Source organism: Bubalus kerabau, chromosome 15, assembly GCF_029407905.1.
Source record: "Bubalus kerabau isolate K-KA32 ecotype Philippines breed swamp buffalo chromosome 15, PCC_UOA_SB_1v2, whole genome shotgun sequence".
In the NCBI taxonomy this organism is placed as follows: domain Eukaryota; kingdom Metazoa; phylum Chordata; class Mammalia; order Artiodactyla; family Bovidae; genus Bubalus; species Bubalus kerabau.
Window position 1 is genome coordinate 80,643,307 of NC_073638.1, and position 21,962 is coordinate 80,665,268.

A 21,962-nucleotide genomic window follows, 5' to 3' on the forward strand; every position below is an offset into this window, starting at 1 on the left:
CTAGTTTTAGCATATATGTTATAATATTATGTGCATGTGTGTATAAATATCTATTTATGCTTTATTGACTATGCCAAAGACTTTGACTGTGTGGATCACAATAAACTGTGGAAAATTCTGAAAGAGATGGGAATACCAGACCATCTGACCTGCCTCTTCAGAAATCTGTATGCAGGTCAGGAAGCAACAGTTAGAAATGGACATGGAACAACAGACTGGTTCCAAATAGGAAAAGGAGTACGTCAAGGCTGTATATGGTCATCCTGCTTATTTAACTTATATGCAGAGTACATCATGAGAAACGCTGGACTGGAAGAAGCACAAGCTGGAATCAAGATTGCTGGGAGAAATATCAATAACCTCAGATATGCAGATGACACCACCCTTATGGCAGAAAGTGAAGAGGAACTCAAAAGCCTCTTGATGAAAGTGAAAGTGGAGAGTGAAAAAGTTGGCTTAAAGCTCAACATTCAGAAAATGAAGATCATGGCATCTGGTCCCATCACTTCATGGGAAGTAGATGGGGAAACAGTGGAAACAGTGTCAGACTTTATTTTTCTGGGCTCCAAAATCACTGCAAATGGTGACTGCAGCCATGAAATTAAGACACTTACTCCTTGGAAGGAAAGTTATGACCAACCTAGATAGCATATTCAAAAGCAGAGACATTACTTTGCCAACAAAGGTTCATCTAGTCAAGGCTATGGTTTTTCCTGTGGTCATGTATGGATGTGAGAGTTGAATTGTGAAGAAGGCTGAGCACCGAAGAATTGATGCTTTTGAACTGTGGTGTTGGAGAAGACTCTTGAAATTCCCTTGGACTGCAAGGAGATCCCACCAGTCCATTCTGGAGATCAGCCCTGGGATTTCTTTGGAAGGAATGATGCTAAAGCTGAAACTCCAGTACTTTTGCCACCTCATGTGAAGAGTTGACTCATTGGAAAAGACTCTGATGCTGGGAGGGATTGGGGGCAGGAGGAGAAGGGGACAACAGAGGATGAGATGGCTGGATGGCATGACCGACTCGATGGACATGGGTTTGAGTGAACTCTGGGAGTTTGTGATGGACAGGGATGCTTGGCATTCTACGATTCATGGGGTCGCAAAGAGTAGGATACAACTGAGCGACTGAACTAAACTAAACTGATATTTATATAATAATTATATATATAATAATAATATATATAATGATATAATATATTATATACATATATAATTATTATATGTATATAATATATATATAATATGTATAGTCACTATATTGTTAGTATATGTACATTTACTTTTGTGTTGTGTAGTAACATTTTTTGCTGATAAGTGTATATAGAAACCACTGCTTAGTGAAATGACTTTCAGAATCCCATCATACTCCTGGAACATTCTGTACCTTGAGATGATCCATCACAAATATTTGCATCAGGCGATTCCACTTGGACTTCTTAAATATGGAAAGGTGCCCCATGTCATGTTGCAGAAATGAACCCTGAGCCTAGAAGAGACAGGGCTACTGTCAGAGAAGTTGACAAGGTAAGAAGAAAGTAGTAAGTGAGCCCACTGGTAGGTTCGGGAACCCATGAGAACAGTGGGAGATCTTGTCTGACCTCAAACCAAGTGTGTCACACTTGCTGAGTTCTTTCCCATCTCTGTGCCTTTGCACAGGTGGTTCTCTCAGCCTAGAATGCTCTTCTCTCCACTGTCAGAATCTTCCAGTGTGGAATGGAAAGAGGATGCCTTTCGAGTCAGGCTAACTTGGGCTCTAAACTGTCCTTCACCACTTTACAAGTTATACAACTCTTGGCAAGCTAGTCGGTAGCTCTGAACTCAGTTCTTTGTCTGAGAAGCAGGGATTATAATAAACCTTGCTCATTCAGCTGTCGTGCAGCCAAAATACATGTAAAATTCCTGATAATGCTAAGCAGTCAAACAAATATTTGTTTCCTTTCTTGATTCTAAAAGTTGCTTTTCAAAGAATAAAGCAAGTTGACTTTCCAAGAAAAAAATGAGCATATAAAATTTTGTAATTAACACTGATGTTAATTCTCCATGAAATCATCCCCAATTGCCTCAATTAGAATTAGATGCCTCTTTCTGCTCCCACAGCACATGCTTGTTTCTTTTCCTTCTGTCTTGTATCCTGTCTAGATATTTAAATGACCAGCTCCTCCCCTGGATGACTGTTTCCCAAGGGCAGGGTCAGATGCATTTCCCTTTGTGTCCAAATACAGTGTTGTGGTTATAGAAAGCCATCTTCAGAGATCTGTGCTTCATTCAAAGGATTTATCAATTGCCCTGCTACATGCCAGTTGCTGATTGCCATTTCTGGCAGAATACATGATCCTATTATCATGTAATAATAAATAGACTTTCTTCATAGACTGATGTATTGATAAGTATTGGTGAAATGAGGATTTTGGCTAGGGTCTCAGAGAATTTAAAAAAAAAATACAGATAGATAACATCTTTAGTAGAATCTTTTATTATGAAACATCATGTATAAATAGTGATATATATATATATGTATATATATATATATACATATATATATATACACACACACACAGGTATAAATTAATGTGGGGCTTCCTTTCTTCATGGTGGCTAAGATGGTAAAGAATCTGTCTGCAATGTGGGAGACTCGGATTTTGATCCCTGGGTCAGGAAGATTCCCTGGTAAAGGGAATGGCAACCTACTCCAGTATTCTTGCCTGTGGAAATCCACAGACAGAGGAGCCAGTTACAGTCCACGGGGTCAAAAAAGGTTGGAAACAACTGAGCAATTAAAAAGAAAACAAAATAAGTTCATGTATGTGCCTATAGTCTTAATAAAATCATTGAACCACCATGAAAAATGTTGGTTGGTTAATGAACGAAAGACAAAGGTGAAGGTTACATGGCCTAGAACGGAACTTCAGTTACTGACATTGTGTGGATAATGGCGGGCAAAGAGCAACAACTGTCAAGGATATTTACCACATGCCAGTCTCTGTGCTAGGTACTCTACAGAGTAACTTGTTTAGTTCTCCTCAGAATATTTCCATAAAAAATTGTTACCCTATGTTACAGATAAGAGAACTGGGGCCCTGTGGGTTTTGAAAATTTATTGGTGTCAGACACTGATGACTAGCTTGCCAGGAAGTGCCAGGCCGCTGCTGACACCAGTGTAAAGAGAGAAGAAAAAATTCTGAGGCTTCCCACAGAGCCACTGCCTGGGCTTGGGATACCTACTCACCTGAGCAACTGTGAGAAGAAAAGAAATGAATATTGTGATAAGCTAGCCACTGCCAAAATGCCACACTATTACCCAAGCCAGGGCCTCCAAAATCAAGACCTGGGCGAGGTGAAGGAAGAAGAACCCCAGGTTGGCACTGAACATATTCATGGTCTCTAATGTCCTCCGCAGTTCTTGGAAATCTTCTACCAGCTGGGACTGTGAGATAAATATGCAAGAAAAGAATTAGTTCCTTCAGTGGAGAGGGAGTACAGATCAACATAATTATTAATCTATTTTAATAATTTAATCTATGATACCTTAATTTTATGAATAGACATTTATTTATTTAATAAGTATAATTAGGCATAAACAAAAAACCCAGACCTTAAAAAATTAACATAAAAGCAAAATGCTTAAAACAAGTTATGAAATTTTTTTTTTTTCTGGAGAAGAGACAGATGAGTAGTGATTTGTAAACTGTCCTCAAATTGTTACGGGACTTATAATTTACTTCTTTTTTGGGGAGTGGGGGGGTTCAATGAAGAGATACATATCTCTAACAATTCTCTTTTTAAAAGTGATTAATTAAATTTTTTTTTGATGCAGATCATTTCTTTTAAATCTTTATTGAATTTGTGACAATATTGCTTTTATTTTATTTATTTGTTTATTTTTTGGCTGTGAGGCATGTGAGATCTTGGCTCCCTGATGAAGAATCAAACCTGCACCCCCTGCATTGAAAAGAGAAGTCTTAATGACTGGGCTGCCAGGGGAAAACCCCCAAAATTAATTTTCTACTTATCAGAACAAAAAATTTGTTTCTTCAGATTCTATTCCATTGTAGATCATTATGAGATACTGAATATAGATCCCTGCCAAACAGTAGGTCCTTGTTATTCGTCTATTTTATATGTAGAAGTGTGTATCTATTAATAATAGTTGCCTTTTTAAATTAATGTGTTGTTTGAACTCTGATTATACTTTGGGCAACTTTGCTATCTACATGGATCTATGTTACTTTCTATGTTATCAGCTGATAACATAGATAAGTGGCTGGCTTATCACAATATTCATTTCTTTTCTTCTCACAGCTGCTCAGGTAAGTAGGTGTCCTATGCCCAGGCAGTGGCTTTATGACTGGCATATCAATATGCCAGTCTTTAGTGTGTGCAAAAGACTCCTTTATGAAAGATAGAGTTCACTTAGATTAGCCCAAAAGATGCATTTCCTGTGAGATGCTCAGGAGCTCTACAGGAATGAGACAGGGTCTCCTGTGGTATTAGTGACTGTGTCTTCCCTGGTGGCTCAGATGGTGCCCAGTGTCTCCCTGCAACGTGGGAGACCGAGGTTCCATCCCTGGGTCAGGAAGATCCCCTGGAGGAGGAAATGGCAACCCACCCCAGTATTCTTGCCTGGAGAATCCCATGGAAAGAGGAGCCTAGTGGGCTGCAGTCCATGGGGTCACAAAGAGTCAGGCATGACTGAGCGGCTTCACTTTCACTTTCCATTGGCTGGAGGAGTCCTGACTCTGTGTACATGCACTGTGCTTATGTATGTAGGTCAAGTGCTAGCACTGATTTACAAACTTGCACATCATACTCAAGAGTCAGTGAAAGGCCTGGGAAGAAATATCTCCTTAGCTTAATGACTATAATGGGTTTGAAACTCAGACTGTTGAGAAAGTGACCAGGGTATAAGAATGAAAATTGGATTGTTCAGATGTAAAAGAGAAGAAAAATTTGAAATAATAATAAAAAAGAGATATGAACATAATCCTAGAAGGAAGAAAATTCATTTCAAAATTCACTGATACTTTTAAATGATCCAATGCCTTGGAAAAGTCTGGATGGGCTCATCTTGAAAGGCCCCATGACCATCAGAATTCTGGTGGCCATAGATAACTTTAAGAGATCACACAAGTGTGCTAGTCAACAAAAGAGTCTGAAATACAGTACTTGGGTGCAAAATCAAAAAAGAAAGGTGATCTCTGTTCATTTCCAAAGGAAACCATTCAATATCAGAGTAATCCAAATCTGTGCCCTGACCACTAATACTGAAGAAGCTGAAGTTGGATGGTTCTCTGAAGACCTACAAGACCTTCTAGAACTATTACCAAAAAAGATGTCCTTTTCACCATGAGTTCAGTTCAGTCACTAGTCGTGTTCGACTCTTTGAGACCCAGTGGACTGCTGCACACTGCTTCCCTATCCATTACCATCTTCTGGAGCTTACTCAAACTCATGTCCATTTAGTCGTTGATGCCATCCAACCATCTCATTCTCTATTGTCCCCTTCTCCTCCCACCTTCAATCTATCCCAGCATCAGAGACTTTTCAAATGAGTCAGTTCTTTGCATCAGGTGGCCAAAGTATTGCACTTTCAGCTTCAGCATCAGTCCTTGCAATGAACACCCAGGACTGATCTCCTTTAGGATTGACTGGCTGGATCTCCTTGCAGTCCAAGGGACTCTCAAGAGTCTTCTCCAACACCACAGTTCAAAAGCATCAATTCTTCAGTGCTTAGCTTTCTTTCATCATAGGGGATTGGAATGCAAAAGTAGGAAGTCAAGACATACCTGGAGTAACAGGCAAGCTTTGCCTTGGAGTATAAAAGGAAGCTGGGCAGAGGCTAACAGAGTTTTGCCAAGAGAACACACTGGTCATAACAAACACCCTCTTCCAACAACATAATAGATGACCCTACACATGGACATCACCAGATGGTCAATACCAAAATCAGATTGATTATATTCTTTGCAGCCAAAGATGGAGAAGCTCTATACAGGCAGCAAAAACAAGACCAGGAGCTGATTGTAGTTCAGATCATGAATTCTTTATTGGAAAATTCAGACTAAAATTGAACAAAGTAGGTAAAACCACTAGGCAATTCAGGTACGACCTGAAGTAAATCCTTTGAAGTTATACAGTGGAAGTGAGAAACAGATTCAAAGGATACGATCTGATAGACAGATTGACTGAAGAACTATGGACAGAAGTTCATAACATTGTACTGGAGGTGGTGATCAAAATTATCCCCAAGGAAAAGAAATGCAAAATGGCAAAGTGGTGTCTGAGGAGCCCTTACAAATAGCTGAGAAAAGAAGAGAAGTGAAAGGCAAAGCAGAAAAAGAAAGATATACCTCTCTGAATGCAGAGTTCCAAAGAATAGCAAGGAGAGATAAGAAAGCCTTACTCAGTTATCAATGCAAAGAAATAGAGGAAAACAATAGAATGGGAAAGACTAGAGATCGCTTCATGAAAATTAGAGATACCAAGGGAAAATTTCATACAAAGATGGGCACAATAAAGGACAGAAACCATATGGACCTAACAAAAGCAGAAAATATCAAGAAGAGGTGGCAAGAATACACAGAAGAACTGTACAAAAAAGATCTTAATGACCCAGATAACCACGATGGTGTTGTGATCACTCACCTAGAGCCAGACATGTGGAATGTGAAGTCAAGTGGGCCTTAGGAAGCATCACTACCAACAAAGCTAGTGGAGGTGATGGAATTCCAGCTGAGATAATTCAAATCCTAAAAGATGATGCTGTGAAAGTGCTGCACTCAATATGCCAGCAAATTTGGGAAACTTAGCAGTGGCCACAGGATTTGAAAAATCAATTTTCATTCCAATCCCAAAGAAAGGCAATGACAAATAATGTTCAGTCTTCTGCACAATTGCACTCATTTCACATGATAACAAACTAATGCTTAAAGTTCTCCAAGCTAGGCTTCAACAGTACATGAACTGAAAACTTCCAGATGTTCAAGCTCGATTTAGAAAAGACAGAGGAACCAGCAATCAAATTGCTAACATCTGTTGGATCATAGAGAAAGCAGGGGAATTCCAAAAGACATCTACTTCTGCTTCACTGACTATGCTAAAGCTTTTGACCATGTGGATCACAACAAACTGTGGAAAATTCTTCAATAGGTGAGAATACCAGACTGCCTTACCTGCCTCCTGAGCAACCTGTATGCAGGTCAAGAAGCTACAATTAGAACTAGACATGGAACAATGCAGTGGTTCCAAATTGGGAAAGGAGTACATCAAGGCTGCATGTTGTCACCCTGCTTATTTAACTTCTATGCAGAGTGTATAATGCGAAATGTCAGGCTGGATGAAGCAGAAGCTGGAGTCAAGATTGCTGGGAGAAATACCAATAACCTCAGATATGCAAATGACACCACCCTTATGGCAGAAAGTGAAGAGGACATAAAGAGCCTCTTGTTGAAGGTGAAGGAGGAGAGTGAAAAAGCTGGTTTACAATCCAACATTCAAAAAATGAAGATCATGGCATCCGGTCCCATGATTTCCCATGACAAATTACAGTAACATTGAACTGGAGGTGGTGATCAAAATCATCCCTAAGGAAAAGAAATGCAAAAAGGCAAAATGATGTCTGAGGAGGCCTTACATAGCTGAGAAAAGAAAAGAAGTGAAAGGCAAAGGAGAAAAGGAAAGATATACCCAACTGAATGCAGAGTTCCAGAGAATAGCAAGTAGAGATAAGAAAGCATCTTATGTGAACAAAGCAAGAAGTAGAGGAAAACAATAGAATGGAAAAAACTAGAGATCTCTTCAACAAAATTGGAGATGTCAAGGGAGCATTTCAGGCAAAGATGGGCACAACAAAGGACAGAAATGGTAAAGACCTCACAGAAAAGAAGATATTAAGAAGATGTGGCAAGAATAAATAGAATTATACAAAAAAGCTCTAATGACCCAGATAACCAGGATGTTATGGTCACTCACCAAGAGCCAGACATTTTGGAGTGTGAAGTCAAGTGGGCCTTAGAAAGCATTGATATGAACAATGCTAATGGAGGTGATTTAATGCTAATGGAGGTGATGGAATTCCAGCTGAGCTATTTTAAATCCCAAAAAGATAATGCTACTATAGTGCTACACTCGATATGCAAATTTGGAAAACTCAGCAGTGGCCACAGTGGTTGAAAAATCAATTTTTATTCCAATCCCAAAGAAAGACAATGCCAAAGAACATTCAAAGTACCACATAATTGCTCTCATTTCACATGCTAGCAAGGTAATGCTCAAAATCCTTCAAACTAGGCTTCAACAGTACATGAACTGAGAACTTCCAGATATACAAGTTGGATTTAGAAAAGGCAGAGGAACCAAAAATTAAATTGCCAACATCTGTTGGATCATAGAATAAGCAAGAGAATTTTAAAACAAAACAAAACAAAAAAAAACCTGCTTCACTGACTACTCTAATATTCCTCTGGGTTTACTGTTTCTTCTGACCCTTTGTGGATCACAAGCTGTGAAAAATTCTTAATGAGATGGGAGTACTAGACCTGCTTCCTGAGAAACCTGTATGCAGGTCAAGAAGCAACAGTTCAAACCAGACTTGGAACAATGGACTGGTTCAAAATTGGGAAAGGAGTACATCAAGGCTGTATATTGTCACCCTGCTTATTTAATGTATATGCAGAGTACATCATGTGAAATGCTGCGCTGGATGAAGCAGAAGCTGGAATCAAGATTGCTGGGAGAAATATCAACAACTTCAGATAAGAAGATCATACCACTCTAATGGCAGAAAGTGAAGAAGAACTAAAGAATCTGTCTGTTGATGAAAGTGAAAGAGGAGGGTAAAAAAAGCTGGCTTCAAACTCAACATTCAAAAAATGAAGATCATGGCATTCAGTCCAATCACTTCATGGCAACTAGATGGTGAAATAATAGAAACAGTGACAGTTTATTTTCTTGGGCTCCAAAAATCACTGCAGCTGGTGACTGCAGCCATGAAATTAAAAGATGCTTGCTCCTTGGAATAAAAGCAGTGACAAACATAGGTAGCATATTAAAAAGCAGAGACCTTACTTTGCCAACAAAGGTCAATATAGTCAAAGTTATGGGTTTTCCAGTAGTCATGTATAGATGTGAGAGTTGGACCAGAAAGAAGGTTGTGCACCAAAGAATTGTTGTTTTTGAATTGTGGTGTTGGAGAAGACTCTTGAGTGTCCCTTGGACAGCATGGAGATCAAACCTGTCAGTCCTATAGGAAATCAACCCTGAATATTCATTGAAATGACTGATGGTTAAGCTGAAGCTCCAATACATTGGCCACCTGATGGGAAGAACCAACTCATTGGAAAAGACTCTGGTGCCTAGACAGGTTGAGGGCGGGAAGAGCAGAGGGCGACAGAGGATGAGATGGTTGGATGGCATCATGGACTCAATGGACATGAGTTCGAGCAAACTCTGGGAGATAGTGAAGGAACATGGAAGCCTGGCATGCTGCAGTTCACAGGGTCACAAAGAGTCAGACATGACTTACTGACCGAACAATATCTCGGCTCCTACACCTTGTCATAGGAACTGGGCTTGTCATAGGAACCGGGCTATGTGTCCAGGCTGTCTGCCTGATGGCCCAATCATCTCAGTACCGTGCGTTGCTTCCTGACACACAGCCTTGAGGGATGCACATGGGCCTCAGGAGTCAGCCTAAGTATTCGTCTTGGGCCTGCACGTAACCAGTCGTCTCTCCTCAGATTCCTCCTGTCCCCTTGTGAGTTTGGTTCTTCATTTCTTTAAGTGGAAATGTAATTCGTATTCTTTCTGTCTCACAGTGATATCTGGATCACCACTTTGTACAAAGTATTTCAAAAGAATGGTACAATTGTAAGCTGTTTTAAAACATAAAGTGCAAAAACAAACAAACAAACAAACAAAAAAATCACGCAGTGCTTAATATTAGCTAAAATACCTTTAAGTGCAACCATTCTAGTGAAGTCTAGTCTTATGGAGGCCCTGCCTCCTGAAGACAGTTTTTCAGTCAACCAAAGTCTTGGCAAAAGAAAAGTGGTGCTTTTCGTGGGGGATACCCAAAGGTTTGGAGCCAGAAAGAGGTGAACTGGAGTTCCTGTCCTTTGCTTTTCAGAAGGTAGTTTATTCTCCTGGAACTGTAATTTCTCCAATTGTAAAAAGAACTATAGTTAGGATATAGTCACATCACTGACTCAACAGCTATTTACGGGAATTCCTACTACAGGTCCAATCCTGCGGCAGTAGGTATTGAGGAGTCAGATCTGATCAGATCAGTTGCTCAGTCGTATCCAACTCTGTGACCCCATGAATCGCAGCATGCCAGGCCTCCCCGTCCAACACCAACTCCCAGAGTTCACTCAGACTCACATCCATCGAGTCAGTGATGCCATCCAGCCATCTCATCCTCTGTCGTCCCCTTCTCCTCCTGCCCCCAATCCCTCCCAGCATCAGAATCTTTTTTCAATGAGTCAACTCTTCGCATGAGGTGGCCAAAGTACTGGAGTTTCAGCTTTAGCATCATTCCTTCCAAAGAAATCCCAGGGCTGATATCCTTCAGAATAGACTGGTTGGATCTCCTTGCAGTCCAAGGGACTCTCAAGAGTCTTCTCCAACACCACAGTTCAAAAGCATCAATTCTTTGGTGCTCAGCTTTCTTCACAGTCCAACTCTCACATCCATACGTGACCACAGGAAAAACCATAGCCTTGACTAGATGAACCTTTGTTGGCAAAGCAATGTCTCTGCTTTTGAATATGCTATCTAGATTGGTCATAACTTTCCTTCCAAGGAGTAAGCGTCTTTTAATTTCATGTCTGCAGTCACCATCTGCAGTGATTTTGGAGCCCAGAAAAATAAAGTCTGACACTGTTTCCACTGTTTCCCCATCTATTTCCCATGAAGTGGTGGGACAGGATGCCATGGTCTTCATTTTCTGAATATTGAGCTTTAAGCCAACTTTTTCACTCTCCACTTTCACTTTCATCAAGAGGCTTTTGAGTTCCTCTTCACTTTCTGCCATAAGGGTGGTGTCATCTGCATATCTGAGGTTATTGATATTTCTCCCAGCAATCTTGCTTCCAGCTTGTGCTTCCTCCAGCCCAGCGTTTCTCATGATGTACTTTGCATATAAGTTAAATAAGCAGGGTGACGATATACAGCCTTGACATCCTCCTTTTCCTATTTGGAACCAGTCTGTTGTTCCATGTCCAGTTCTAACTGTTGCTTCCTGACCTGCATACAAATTTCTCAAGAGGATGAGCAAAATTGACATAGTCTCTGCTCTCATGGAAACTGGTTTAACAGGGAACATCAGAGAATTATAAGCAGTCATGGAAAAAGAAAAGTTATGTGTAAGTTGCATGCCAAAAAGTAGGTGGTTAGAAACATGGAATTACTATTTGGCACAGGGCCATGCATCCCATTCCTTTGTTTCTCAGAGGTTTAAGAATTCTGAGGATCTCAGGAGGATGACATTGCTTTGAAATACTTGGAATCCTCTCATTTATACTATTGCAGGTCCTTCCAGGCAGGATGGCTGGTTTCCCACAGAAAATGATAAATTGGCCCTGTAATATACCTCGTCCCCATCCCTCTACATACTTGTGAGTCCCGAGACCTCACTCACGTTTTTGTTTATCTCCTGATTGGGCTCTTCAGGAGCAAGGTCTCCGATGAGCAGTGGTTTAAGGTACAACCGCACAATGTCAGGGTCCGGATGCATGGCTCTGAAGATGTCCTGTGAATCAGAGAGAACTGTTAGAGGCTTAAAAATGACATGCTTCTCTGCACAGATATCTCCCTTTTCTTACTTCGTTCTGTATTGACCTTAGGAATAAGCACAGACTATGTTATAGAGCATTTACTTCTAACTCTAGGTTGACACTTCAAGTTCATTGATCAGAATTACCCTTGAAATTCCTCTATGAAAGCCTCACACTGCAGATCCACCCACTGAGTGCATGGCTTACTAGGCAAGTCCTGGGTAGAAAGTTGATCCCCAAGCACTGGAAGAGATCATTGTTTATTTTATTGAGCCCAGAAGAAGTAGTTGGCTTTGAGATTATGGGCCATGGTGAATTTTTAGAGTCAAACCTCAGGTTTGGTGTGGGAGTTGCCCACATTGTTTGGAGCATGCATCAACCAAGACTGCCTATGCAAATCACATCTATCAGAGTTTCCCTTTTAGTTCTTGGTCAAGGATCAGGGGACAGAGGTGCTTGAATTAAGTTATTTCCAAGGAAAGACAAGTTAAAGTTGATGATGATAACAAATATCTAAGACAGCATGGGAGCAAAGCCCTCGAATCCTTAGATGTCTAAAGTGGCACTTTCTTGGCTAAGTTTATCACTGAAGGAACCTTAGCACTCTTTCTAAGCAACAACAACAACAAACACCAAAGCATTCTCTGTAGGGGCTGGAGACAGGCACAAAATAGAGCTGACCAACTATATTTTTCCAACTCCATTCCCATGTTAAGTAGTAACTCCAAGCGGCTATGAGAAGAAGTGTTGGTTCTCATGTTCTGCTTAAGTTTGGAAATAAGAGATAGACTTTTTTATTTTTCTCCAGGTATTTAAACTGCTTTGGGGGGAAGGAGGCTTCTCCAAGAGTAAGATACTGGACTTCTTGCTATTATGGTTTTGAGAATAGGAATGATTAATATGAAGAAAAATAACCAAGGTTTTAATTTGAATATGTGGAATCCATACACAATACCCTGGAGTGGTGGTGTTTCATAGTGCTGATTAGGAAACCGGATCCCCGAGCAGCCTTCCTACACCTAAGTTCTACACTTGCTGTGTAATTGTGGACAAGTCTCTTGACCAGTTCATGCTCCTGTTTTCTCTTCCCTAACATGGGAGTGACGGTAATAGCTACTCAATTTATAAAGTTATTATAAAAATTAAGTGAATTGATTAGAATCTGAGTGGTTTATAGTAAATTCTCAAACATATTAGTTCTCTTTCCAATATGTATACGTCTAGGCTTCCCTGGTGGCTCAGATGGTAAAGAATCTGCCTGCAATGTGGGAGACCCCAGTTAGATCCCTGGGTTGGGAAGATCCCCTGGAGGAGAGAAAGGCAAGCCATTCCAGTATTCTTGCCTGAGAATTCCATGGACAGAGGAGCCTTAGTGGGCTACAGTCCACGGTGTTGCACAGAGTTGTACATGACTGAGCGACTAAGACACACCTGGATAAGAGCTATCTGCCTTCCTTCTCTTCAGTAAAATATAACAGTTCAGAGAGTTTCTTTCCATACTCCACTCAGAGTGAGCTCTGAATTATTTTAGTGAATATAATGAACCCTCCATCTTCAAAATCTAAAGCAACTTTAGATACATCTAGAACTACATACAAGCCTACACATAAAGCATGTCCATATGTGTAGGCTTGTATGTGTGTATATATATATATATATATATATAATGGATGAGGTTATTCAGAAGGGTGCAATATCAACTCTTTAGACTCACTTTTCTAGATTCAGTGATGTAAGAAGGGATTTGTATCTGCTAGAACCAGTCCAGGTTCTACTGTTCATTCTGCCTTTGTACACTTTCTCTGACCCTCTTGGGAAATGCTGCTTTCAAAGATGTGTTTTCATTGTCACATTCAATGACCCTAAAGTTAGTTTACCTAACCAGGATGAGAGTCATTCAGTGATTAACAATGTGACTAAAACATTTCAGGGTGGCCCATACTGAAAAATCATGTTCTGCCTGCTGTTAAGGAAGAGATGAGGGTGAGAAACATTCTGAGGGATCAAGATCAGAGTGTAGAGGAGGGGTGAGGCCCTGCATTTGCATCTTACTCTGAGCAGTCATCCAGAGCCCTGGAACAGTATGCTGATGCTAATATTCCTCTGGGCTCACTGTTTCTTCTGATCTTCAGCAAGATTCACAGGTCAATACTGCGACAACAGAACCTGAAGACCTACAGAGTTTTCCAGAATAGTAAGAATTTCCCTGCTGTGTGGAACTCTTTTCATTGTATTAATGGGCAGTACAAATGTGGTTTAGGCAGTCTTAGAATATTCAATTTGAAGGAATTCACTATTAGAGTCTAGATACCGAGTAAGTTGTGAAATCTCAAAAGACCTTCAAAAATGAGTTGTTGTTGTTGTTGTTTTTTAGTTAACTTTATTTGGCAAGTATGCTCCTCCTGAAGAAAGTCCAGGGGTAAATGAAGGGGAGAGGGAGTAACACCATTTTTTTTTAGTGTATCCTGTATACAAGGTGCTCTATGGGCCAACTCATCATCATCAACTTAGTTCTGTGAGGTTCTATCATTTTTGTTATACATATAAAGACTTCAAATTGCAGGACATTGCCACGGTAAGTGGAAGAGCCAGGATTTGAACTCAAGTCTATGTGGCTTTAAAGCCAGGAAGCCATAAAGGTCCATTCCAGCTTTAACATGTACAGTTCTTTTTCTGAAAGAAGGATGACACAAGATTGTTTTGGGAGGATGTTAAGATCAGTATATGCATGCTAGGCAGTTAGTAAAGTATTTCCCCACCTTAGGTTTTAATGATGTGCATCACTTTGTCTGTGGCCCAAACCTACTTCTCCAGGTTTACCTCTCACCATACCCTTCATGCCTCATCCTGTCCAATGGAACCAGTGGAACTTTCCCTATTCGATAAACATTCCATGACCCTATATAGTTCTGAAGCTTTGTAATACATACTGCTCCCTTTGCCTTGACTGCTTTCCTCCATTTTTTTTCTACTTAAATTTCCTTCTCATTCTTGAACATCCAGATGAAATATGCCTTCCTAACACAGTCAGGAAAGTTATTGATGATCTCTCTGGGCTCCCATGACACTTTGTTCCTAAAGCTTTTCAAATGATGTTGCAGTGAATCTTTGTATTCACAAAGGCCTTCTCCAGTGCCTTTTGACTTTTTTGAAGACTGAGACAATGCATTATTGATTAAATTATACCTGATATTTTTCGCTGTGCCTGGAATATGACATGTGATCAAGAGAGATCTGATGAATAAGGGGAAGGGTGAATGAATAGAGCAGCATACGACTTCTCTAAAAAGGAGAAAGTTGAGAAGTATTGAGTTCAAAGGATATGGGTCTTAAGCACTTCTGTCTCTTCCCCACTCTCAGCATCTCTATTTTCTGACCTTTTACCTACTTTATCATCTCTCATTTTCATCTGTTATCTTTTGATTCACTTTCCAACCATCATCTCTGTTTCCTAACCTATTCATAAATTTATACTATAGCTCTTCTTAACACTGATTATTTCCCAAACAGTATCAACACAGAGGAAAGATGCGATTATCTTTGCTTTCACAGTGACTTTGGAAATCCTGCTGATTTTTTGCTGTTATTTAAAGGGGGCTGGATAGATGTCCATTATTGGAAGAGCAGTATGATCCCTAGTGGGAGAGACAAGTATGTAAAGTGAGAAGGCCTGAGAAGGAGCATGTCCTTACATCTTAACTACTGTATACAGGCTGTGCCCTGCATCAAGGCACTTGGCCTAGAGGGCATGTGTGGGTTGAAATTCAGGAGACACTCCATTTGCCAAATATTCTTCTGCAATCAATCAAAGTATGTGCCTATTAAATTTACACCAAAATACAGTATAGGGAGCAGTGCAGTATGTTGTTTATATTGGGAAATTTGCTTAATCTCTGAAGCTTCAATTTGTTTTCTAACTGTGGATACTACTTAGTCTGCTCCATGGGCTCATTTATCCCTTCATTCATTTATTCAGTCATTACAAAACCTTGCTGAATACCTAGCCAAGCATCAAAGAGCTTAAGCTTTGGAATCAGATGCCATTAAATGATGATATTTTTATATTAATATTATTATTTGGTTCCTCTGAAGTGGGTTGAAATTTCCCGAAATTCAGAAAAAAAAAAAACCCACCCATGGTGAATTTATGTATATAGTCACAAAACAATATAACTAGAACATAGATTTTGATTTACTTATCTCAAACAGCCCACAGGGGACTTCCCTGTCAGTCTGGTAGTTAAGACTCCATGCTTCCAATGGAAGATGTGGATCCCATCCCTATTGGGTAACTAAAGTCCCACCTGCCTTGCAGCACAGCCAAAAAAATAAAAATAAGAAACTCACCAGAATATTCAATACCCAACCACGGACACCCATTCCTACACATTTGGGTAGTTCCTCTTCTGGTTCCTTTTCAGATCTCATCTGTTTCAAGGCAAATGCTAAATCAAGGTCCCTCGTATTTCTGGGAGATCACAAGTTTTGAGTAGGCTGATTTATGGGGAGAGTATAGTCTTTGCCTTAATTGTGGAAAAGAGCCACTTTGAAGTGGAGAATGTTTACGTGAAGTCACCAAGATTCCCCTCCACCCACACACGGATAAACAGAGGGTTATTTATTAATTTATTTTGCCATAACTCACTCTATTGTTTGAGAACTTTCATTATTTGAGATTTTTTTCCTGTGATATACTTAACTAAGCTCCGGCCAGACTTTCTCTATGTCCACTGTCCCTACCAAACCTATTCATCTTTCTGGCTTCATTATCTCATAATGGCAACTGCCATCCCCCTACCTATATAAGGCATCCATCATACAGTTTAGACCCCTTACTCCTGCTTACTTACCCAGCCACTTATCCCTATTATAAATTATGTCTCCTGGTTATCCACCCCCTCTTCCTCATTTCTGTTGTCAGTGCCTTATTCAGGACTTCATCATGTTCCCTGGACTCCTTCCTTCATTTTGACTCTTTAAAAAAAAATTTATATGGGGCCATAGCCTATTAACAATGTTGTGATAGCTTCAGGCAGACAGCAAAGGGCCTCAATCATACAGATGCCTGTATCCATTCTGCCTTGACTAACGCTTCTTGATCTTCAGCCTTTACTTAACCAACAGGCTGGCATTTGAAAAAGAGTCCCTCTTCATGGCCATTGTCATCCATTAGCACTTTAACTGCACTTGTCTCTATTCTCATACCTATTTTTCACCTTGAACCATCATTCAAATGAGAAACAAATTAAAATTTAATTTTAAAGTAAAAAAAAAAATGTTGACAGCCCACAAAAGATGCAGTTATTACTGATGACAACTTTCCTTTTACAAACAGCTAGGTTTCCTTGTAGGATTGGGTGTAGGGAGGGATGCTGGGCTAGAGAAGTGTCATTACCTGCAGTGGGAGGAAAGGAAGACCTACAGTGATGGTGAAATCCAGAGTCCTTCGCTCAGAACTCAAGACCCTTTCTCCCCCTCCTCCGTCTCTTGTCTCTTTCTTTACCTCCCATACCCTTAATCCTCTCTTCCTCCTTCCCCTCTTCTCATCCTCAAGCCATCATATTGACCAGGATTGTGTTAAGCAAAGGATGTGGCCAGGCCGGGACACCTATTCTGCTGGTGCTTACTCACGATGTGGACCTGATCTGTATTCCACCTCTGTACACATCCTCTCTTGCCCCACCCCAGCCTTGCTTCTGTTGATTCCACAGGAGTCTTTTGGACTTGCACACAGCTCTAACCTCTTCCACATTGTAGTCTTCCAAGCAGTTGAAACACATTTTGCTATATTTCCTCTAGGCTTATGTCATCTTTTTCCTGTCATATTGAATTTTTACCCTGATGAAGAGCTTGAGTTTCTCAGTGTCCCTCTCATACCCTGATGTTTAGAACATGAGGTGGCTTAGCATGCACCTTTGGTAATAACCATGACTTCTTTGTTCTGAATTTTCTGCTCTTGTGCATACCACACAAGATTGTGTTTACATCTTTTGTGGAGCCCAGAAATATTATTGACTTACTTATATAAAACTTGAGACTTTCCAGGTTGTGCTAGTGGTAAAGAACCCACCTGCCAATGCAGGAGACATAAGAGATGCAGGCTCGATTCCTGGGTAGGGAAGATTCCCCCGGAGGAGAGCAGGACAATCCACTCCAGTATTCTTGCCTAGAGAATCCCCAAGGACAGAGGAGCCTAGTGGGCTATAATCCATAGGGTTGCCCAGAGTCAGAGATGACTGAAGTAACTTAACACAACTTAGCATGTAGCATGCTTCATATGGACATATTGTAATCTATATGATTAATTCTTCTTGTTGGACTTATAGGTTGTTTCTGGCTTTTCATAGGTAAGTTTTTCTAGGTGAGAAAATCTTTAGTTATTAGCATTGTGCATTAGTTTTAAATCATATAATTTGAAAAAAAATCAAATAAATAATATGTTCTATAATAGGAATTGATGTGCCTGTGTCTTGTATTATAGACTTACCCTCTTCCAACAACACAAGAGAAGACTCTACACATGGACATCACCAGACTGTCAACACTGAAAACAGATATATTATATTTTTGCAGCCAAAGGTGGAGAATCTCTATAGAGTCAACAAAAACAAGACTGGGAGCTGACTGTGGCTCAGATCATGAACTCCTTATTAGCAAATTCAGACTTAAATAGAAGAAAGTAGAGAAAACCACTATAAAATTCAAGTATGACCTAAACCAAATCTGTAAGTATTCTTAAGTGGAATCGATAATAGATTCAAGGGACTAGATCTGATAGAGTGCCTGATGAACTATAGATGGAGGTTTGTGACATTGTACAGGAGAAAGGGAGCAAGACCCTCCCCAAGAAAAAGAAATGCAGAAAATCAAAATGGCTGTTTGAGAAGGGCTTACAAATAGCTTTGAATAGAAGAGAAGTGAAAAGCAAAGGAGTAAAGGAAAGATATACCCATTTGAATGCAGAGTTCCAAAGAATAGCAAGTAGAGATAAGAAAGGCTTCCTCAGTGATCAATGCAAAGAAATAGAGGAAAACAATAGAATGGGAAAGACTATGGATCTCTTCAAGAAAGTTAAAGATACCAAGGGAACATTTCATACAAAGATGGGCTCAATAAAGGACAAAATGATTCCGTCCAAAACAGAGGCAGAAGATAATAAGAAGAGGTGGCAAGGATACACAGAAGAACTGTACAAAAAAGACTTTCACGACCCAGATAATCATGATGGTGTGATCACTCACCTAGAGCCAGACATCTTGGAATGTGAAGTCAAGTGGGCCTTAGGAAGCATCACTACGAACAAAGCTAGTGGAAGTGATGGAATTCCAGTTGAGCTATTTTAAATCCTAAAAGATGATGTTGTGAAAGTGCTGCACTCATTATGCCAGCAAATTTGGAAAACTCAGCAGTGGCCATGGGACTGGAAAAGGTCAGTTATCATTCCTATCCCTAAGAAAGGCAATGCCAAAGAATGTTCAAACTAGGGCACAATTGCACTCATCTCACATGCTAGTAAAGTAATGCTAAAAATTCTCTGAGTCGGGCTTCAGCATTGCATAAACCATGAACTTGCAGATTTTCAAGGTTAATTTAGAAAAGGCAGAAGAACCAGGTATCAAATTGTCAACATCCACTGGATCATCAATAAATCAAGGGAGTTCTGGGAAAAACATCTTTTTCTGCTTTATTGACTATGCCAAAGCCTTTGACTATGTGGATCACAATAAACTGTGGAAAATGATGAAAGAGATTGGAATACCAGACCACCTGATCTGCCCCTTGAAAAATCCATATGCAGGTCAGGAAGCAACAGTTAGAACTGGACATGGAACGACAGACTGGTTCCAAACAGGAAAAGAAGTATGCCAAGGCTGTATATTGTCAACCTGCTTATTTAACTTCTATGCAGAGTACATCATGAGAAACACTGGGCTGGATGAAGCAAAAGCTGGAATCAAGATTGCCGGGAGAAATATCAGTAACCTCAGATATGCAGATGACACCACTCTTACAGCATAAAGTGAAAACTAAAGAACCTCTGATGAAAGTGAAAGAGGAGAGTGAAAAAGTTGGCTTAAAGTTCAATATTCAGAAAACTAAGATCATGGCATCTGTTCCCATCACTTCATGGAAAATAGATGACGAAACAGTGGAAACAGTGGCAGACTTCATTTTGGGGGTTCCAAAATGACTGCAGATGGTGATTACAGCCATGAAATTAAAATACGCTTACTCCTTGGGTGAAAAGTTATGACCAACCTAGACAGCATATTAAACAGCAGAGAGGTTACTCTGCCAACAAAGGTCCATCTAGTACAGTCTATGATTTTTTCCCATTAGTCATGTATGGATATGAGAGTAGACTATAAAGAAAGCTGAGCACTGAAGAATTGATAGTTTTGAACTATGGTGTTGGAGAAGACTCTTCAAAGCCCCTTGGACTGCAAGGATATCCAACCAGTCCATCCTATAGGAAATCAGTCCTGGATATTCTTTGGAAGGACTGATGTTGAAGCTGAAAGTCCAATACTTTGGCTACCTGATGTGAAGAGCTGATTCATTTTATTAGACCCTGATGCTAGGAAAGATTGAAGGTGGGAGGAGAAGGGGATGACAGAGAATGAGATGGTTGAATGGCATCATTGACTCAATGGACATGAGTTTAAGTAAACTCTGGGAGTTGGTGATGGACAGGGAGGCCTGGCGTGCTGCAGTCCATGGGGTGGCAAAGAGTCAGACATGACAGTGTGACTGAACTAACTAACTAACTCTTAGTAAAAGTCTTTGGACAAAATGACAACTTATCTCAGAATAACTAAGGAATGATAAATGTCATTTTTGAGTGTTTAATCTGTGCCAGGTATAAGAAGAAAACCTTTATTTTATCTTCGCTGACTTTGACATCCATAATAAGATAGAAGTATCATTATCCCACTTTCTAGATAAAGGAGCTGAGGCTCCAAGTCTTCAGCAAGCTCCTCAGGACATTCCTAGCAAGTGGTGGAGCCCAGATGCAAACCACACCTCTTTCATTCTCAAATTTGTACTCTTAATCATTAGACTGGACACCTCAAAAAGTTTTAGAATAATTGACCACATGAATGAATGAATGAGTGGCCCTATGGAACAAGCTACCTTGGTATCATTATGTACTTTTCGTAAGAAGAATGGAGGCTTGGAGAAGAATTTCTGTGTAAATAAGGAAAGATGCGCCGCTCTGGGCAGGTGTAGCTATGGGCCAGGGCTTGTGCACAGAGATCATATGTTGGTGCACATTTGCCTTTCAGGGCACAGCCTGCAAACACTTTAGGCTGTAGAGAGAGAGCGTCTGACCTCAGGTTCTCTGACTTCATGTTCTTCCTTCTTTCCCTAGAGTCATGCCGTTTCTCCACCACATACTCCTCTGTTCCCAGTTAGCAACAAACAATCAGGATTTCTAAGCAGGTGGTAAACAGGAAATGTGACTCACACCTCTGAGTCTATGGTGGTGTGATATGAATAACAATAGCTATGATTTAATGAAAAGTGCATCTGGTATTATGCTAAACACTTTACAAGCTTTAGTCTCATTTCCTAATTAGATGGGTAAGGCCATTCCCATTATGCAGATGATGAAGCTGAGTTTCAGAGCATTTCAGGGACTTTCCCAGGCTTGTATAACCAGTATACCGCACCTCAGGCTCCATGTACTCTGAGTGGCCATGGAATACTGCCAGGGTCCAGCCCCGGAGGATCCAGGGAATTCGAAGCGGGGATGGTGTTGGCGAAAATCAGGAAACAACTGCTTAATTAAACGTTTATTAAGGATATAAAGAGTGGTGAAATAAGGATAGCTCAGTGAAGAAATTCAGTGAAGAAAAGAGGCTGAATAAAATTCCAAAGCAGGGAATTTATGTCACCTACGAAGGCCGCAGGCGTCCTCCCGTTCTCCCGAAGGAGAGGAGACACTAAGGCCTCCCCGGTCAGATCTTAGAAGCCCAGGCAAAATTAGTAGGCTTGACGAGCTTCCCTGCCTCAGAGGAAAAGTTCAGCTAGAAGGTGAAAGAACGACATGGGGAGACCAAATTTCGGTGAACAAAAAAAGGGCATACTTTATTTTCCAAAGTAGTTTTATACCTTAAGTTGTGCATAGAGGATAATGGGGGAAGGGGTAGAGTCATGCAAAGACAGCAGTTCCTGATCCTTATC

General features: G+C 40.3%; 1 protein-coding gene across 1 annotated transcript in view; it reads right to left on the bottom strand.

Annotated features, from left to right (window-relative positions):
• LOC129627923 (fatty acid desaturase 2-like protein FADS2B) overlaps nt 1-21,962 on the bottom strand; it is a 47,467-nt gene that overhangs the window by 21,380 nt on the left and 4,125 nt on the right. The window contains 3 exon segments of the mRNA XM_055547364.1: nt 1,388-1,489; nt 3,230-3,427; nt 11,639-11,749. Coding sequence (XP_055403339.1) covers nt 1,388-1,489; nt 3,230-3,427; nt 11,639-11,749 — 411 coding nt within the window.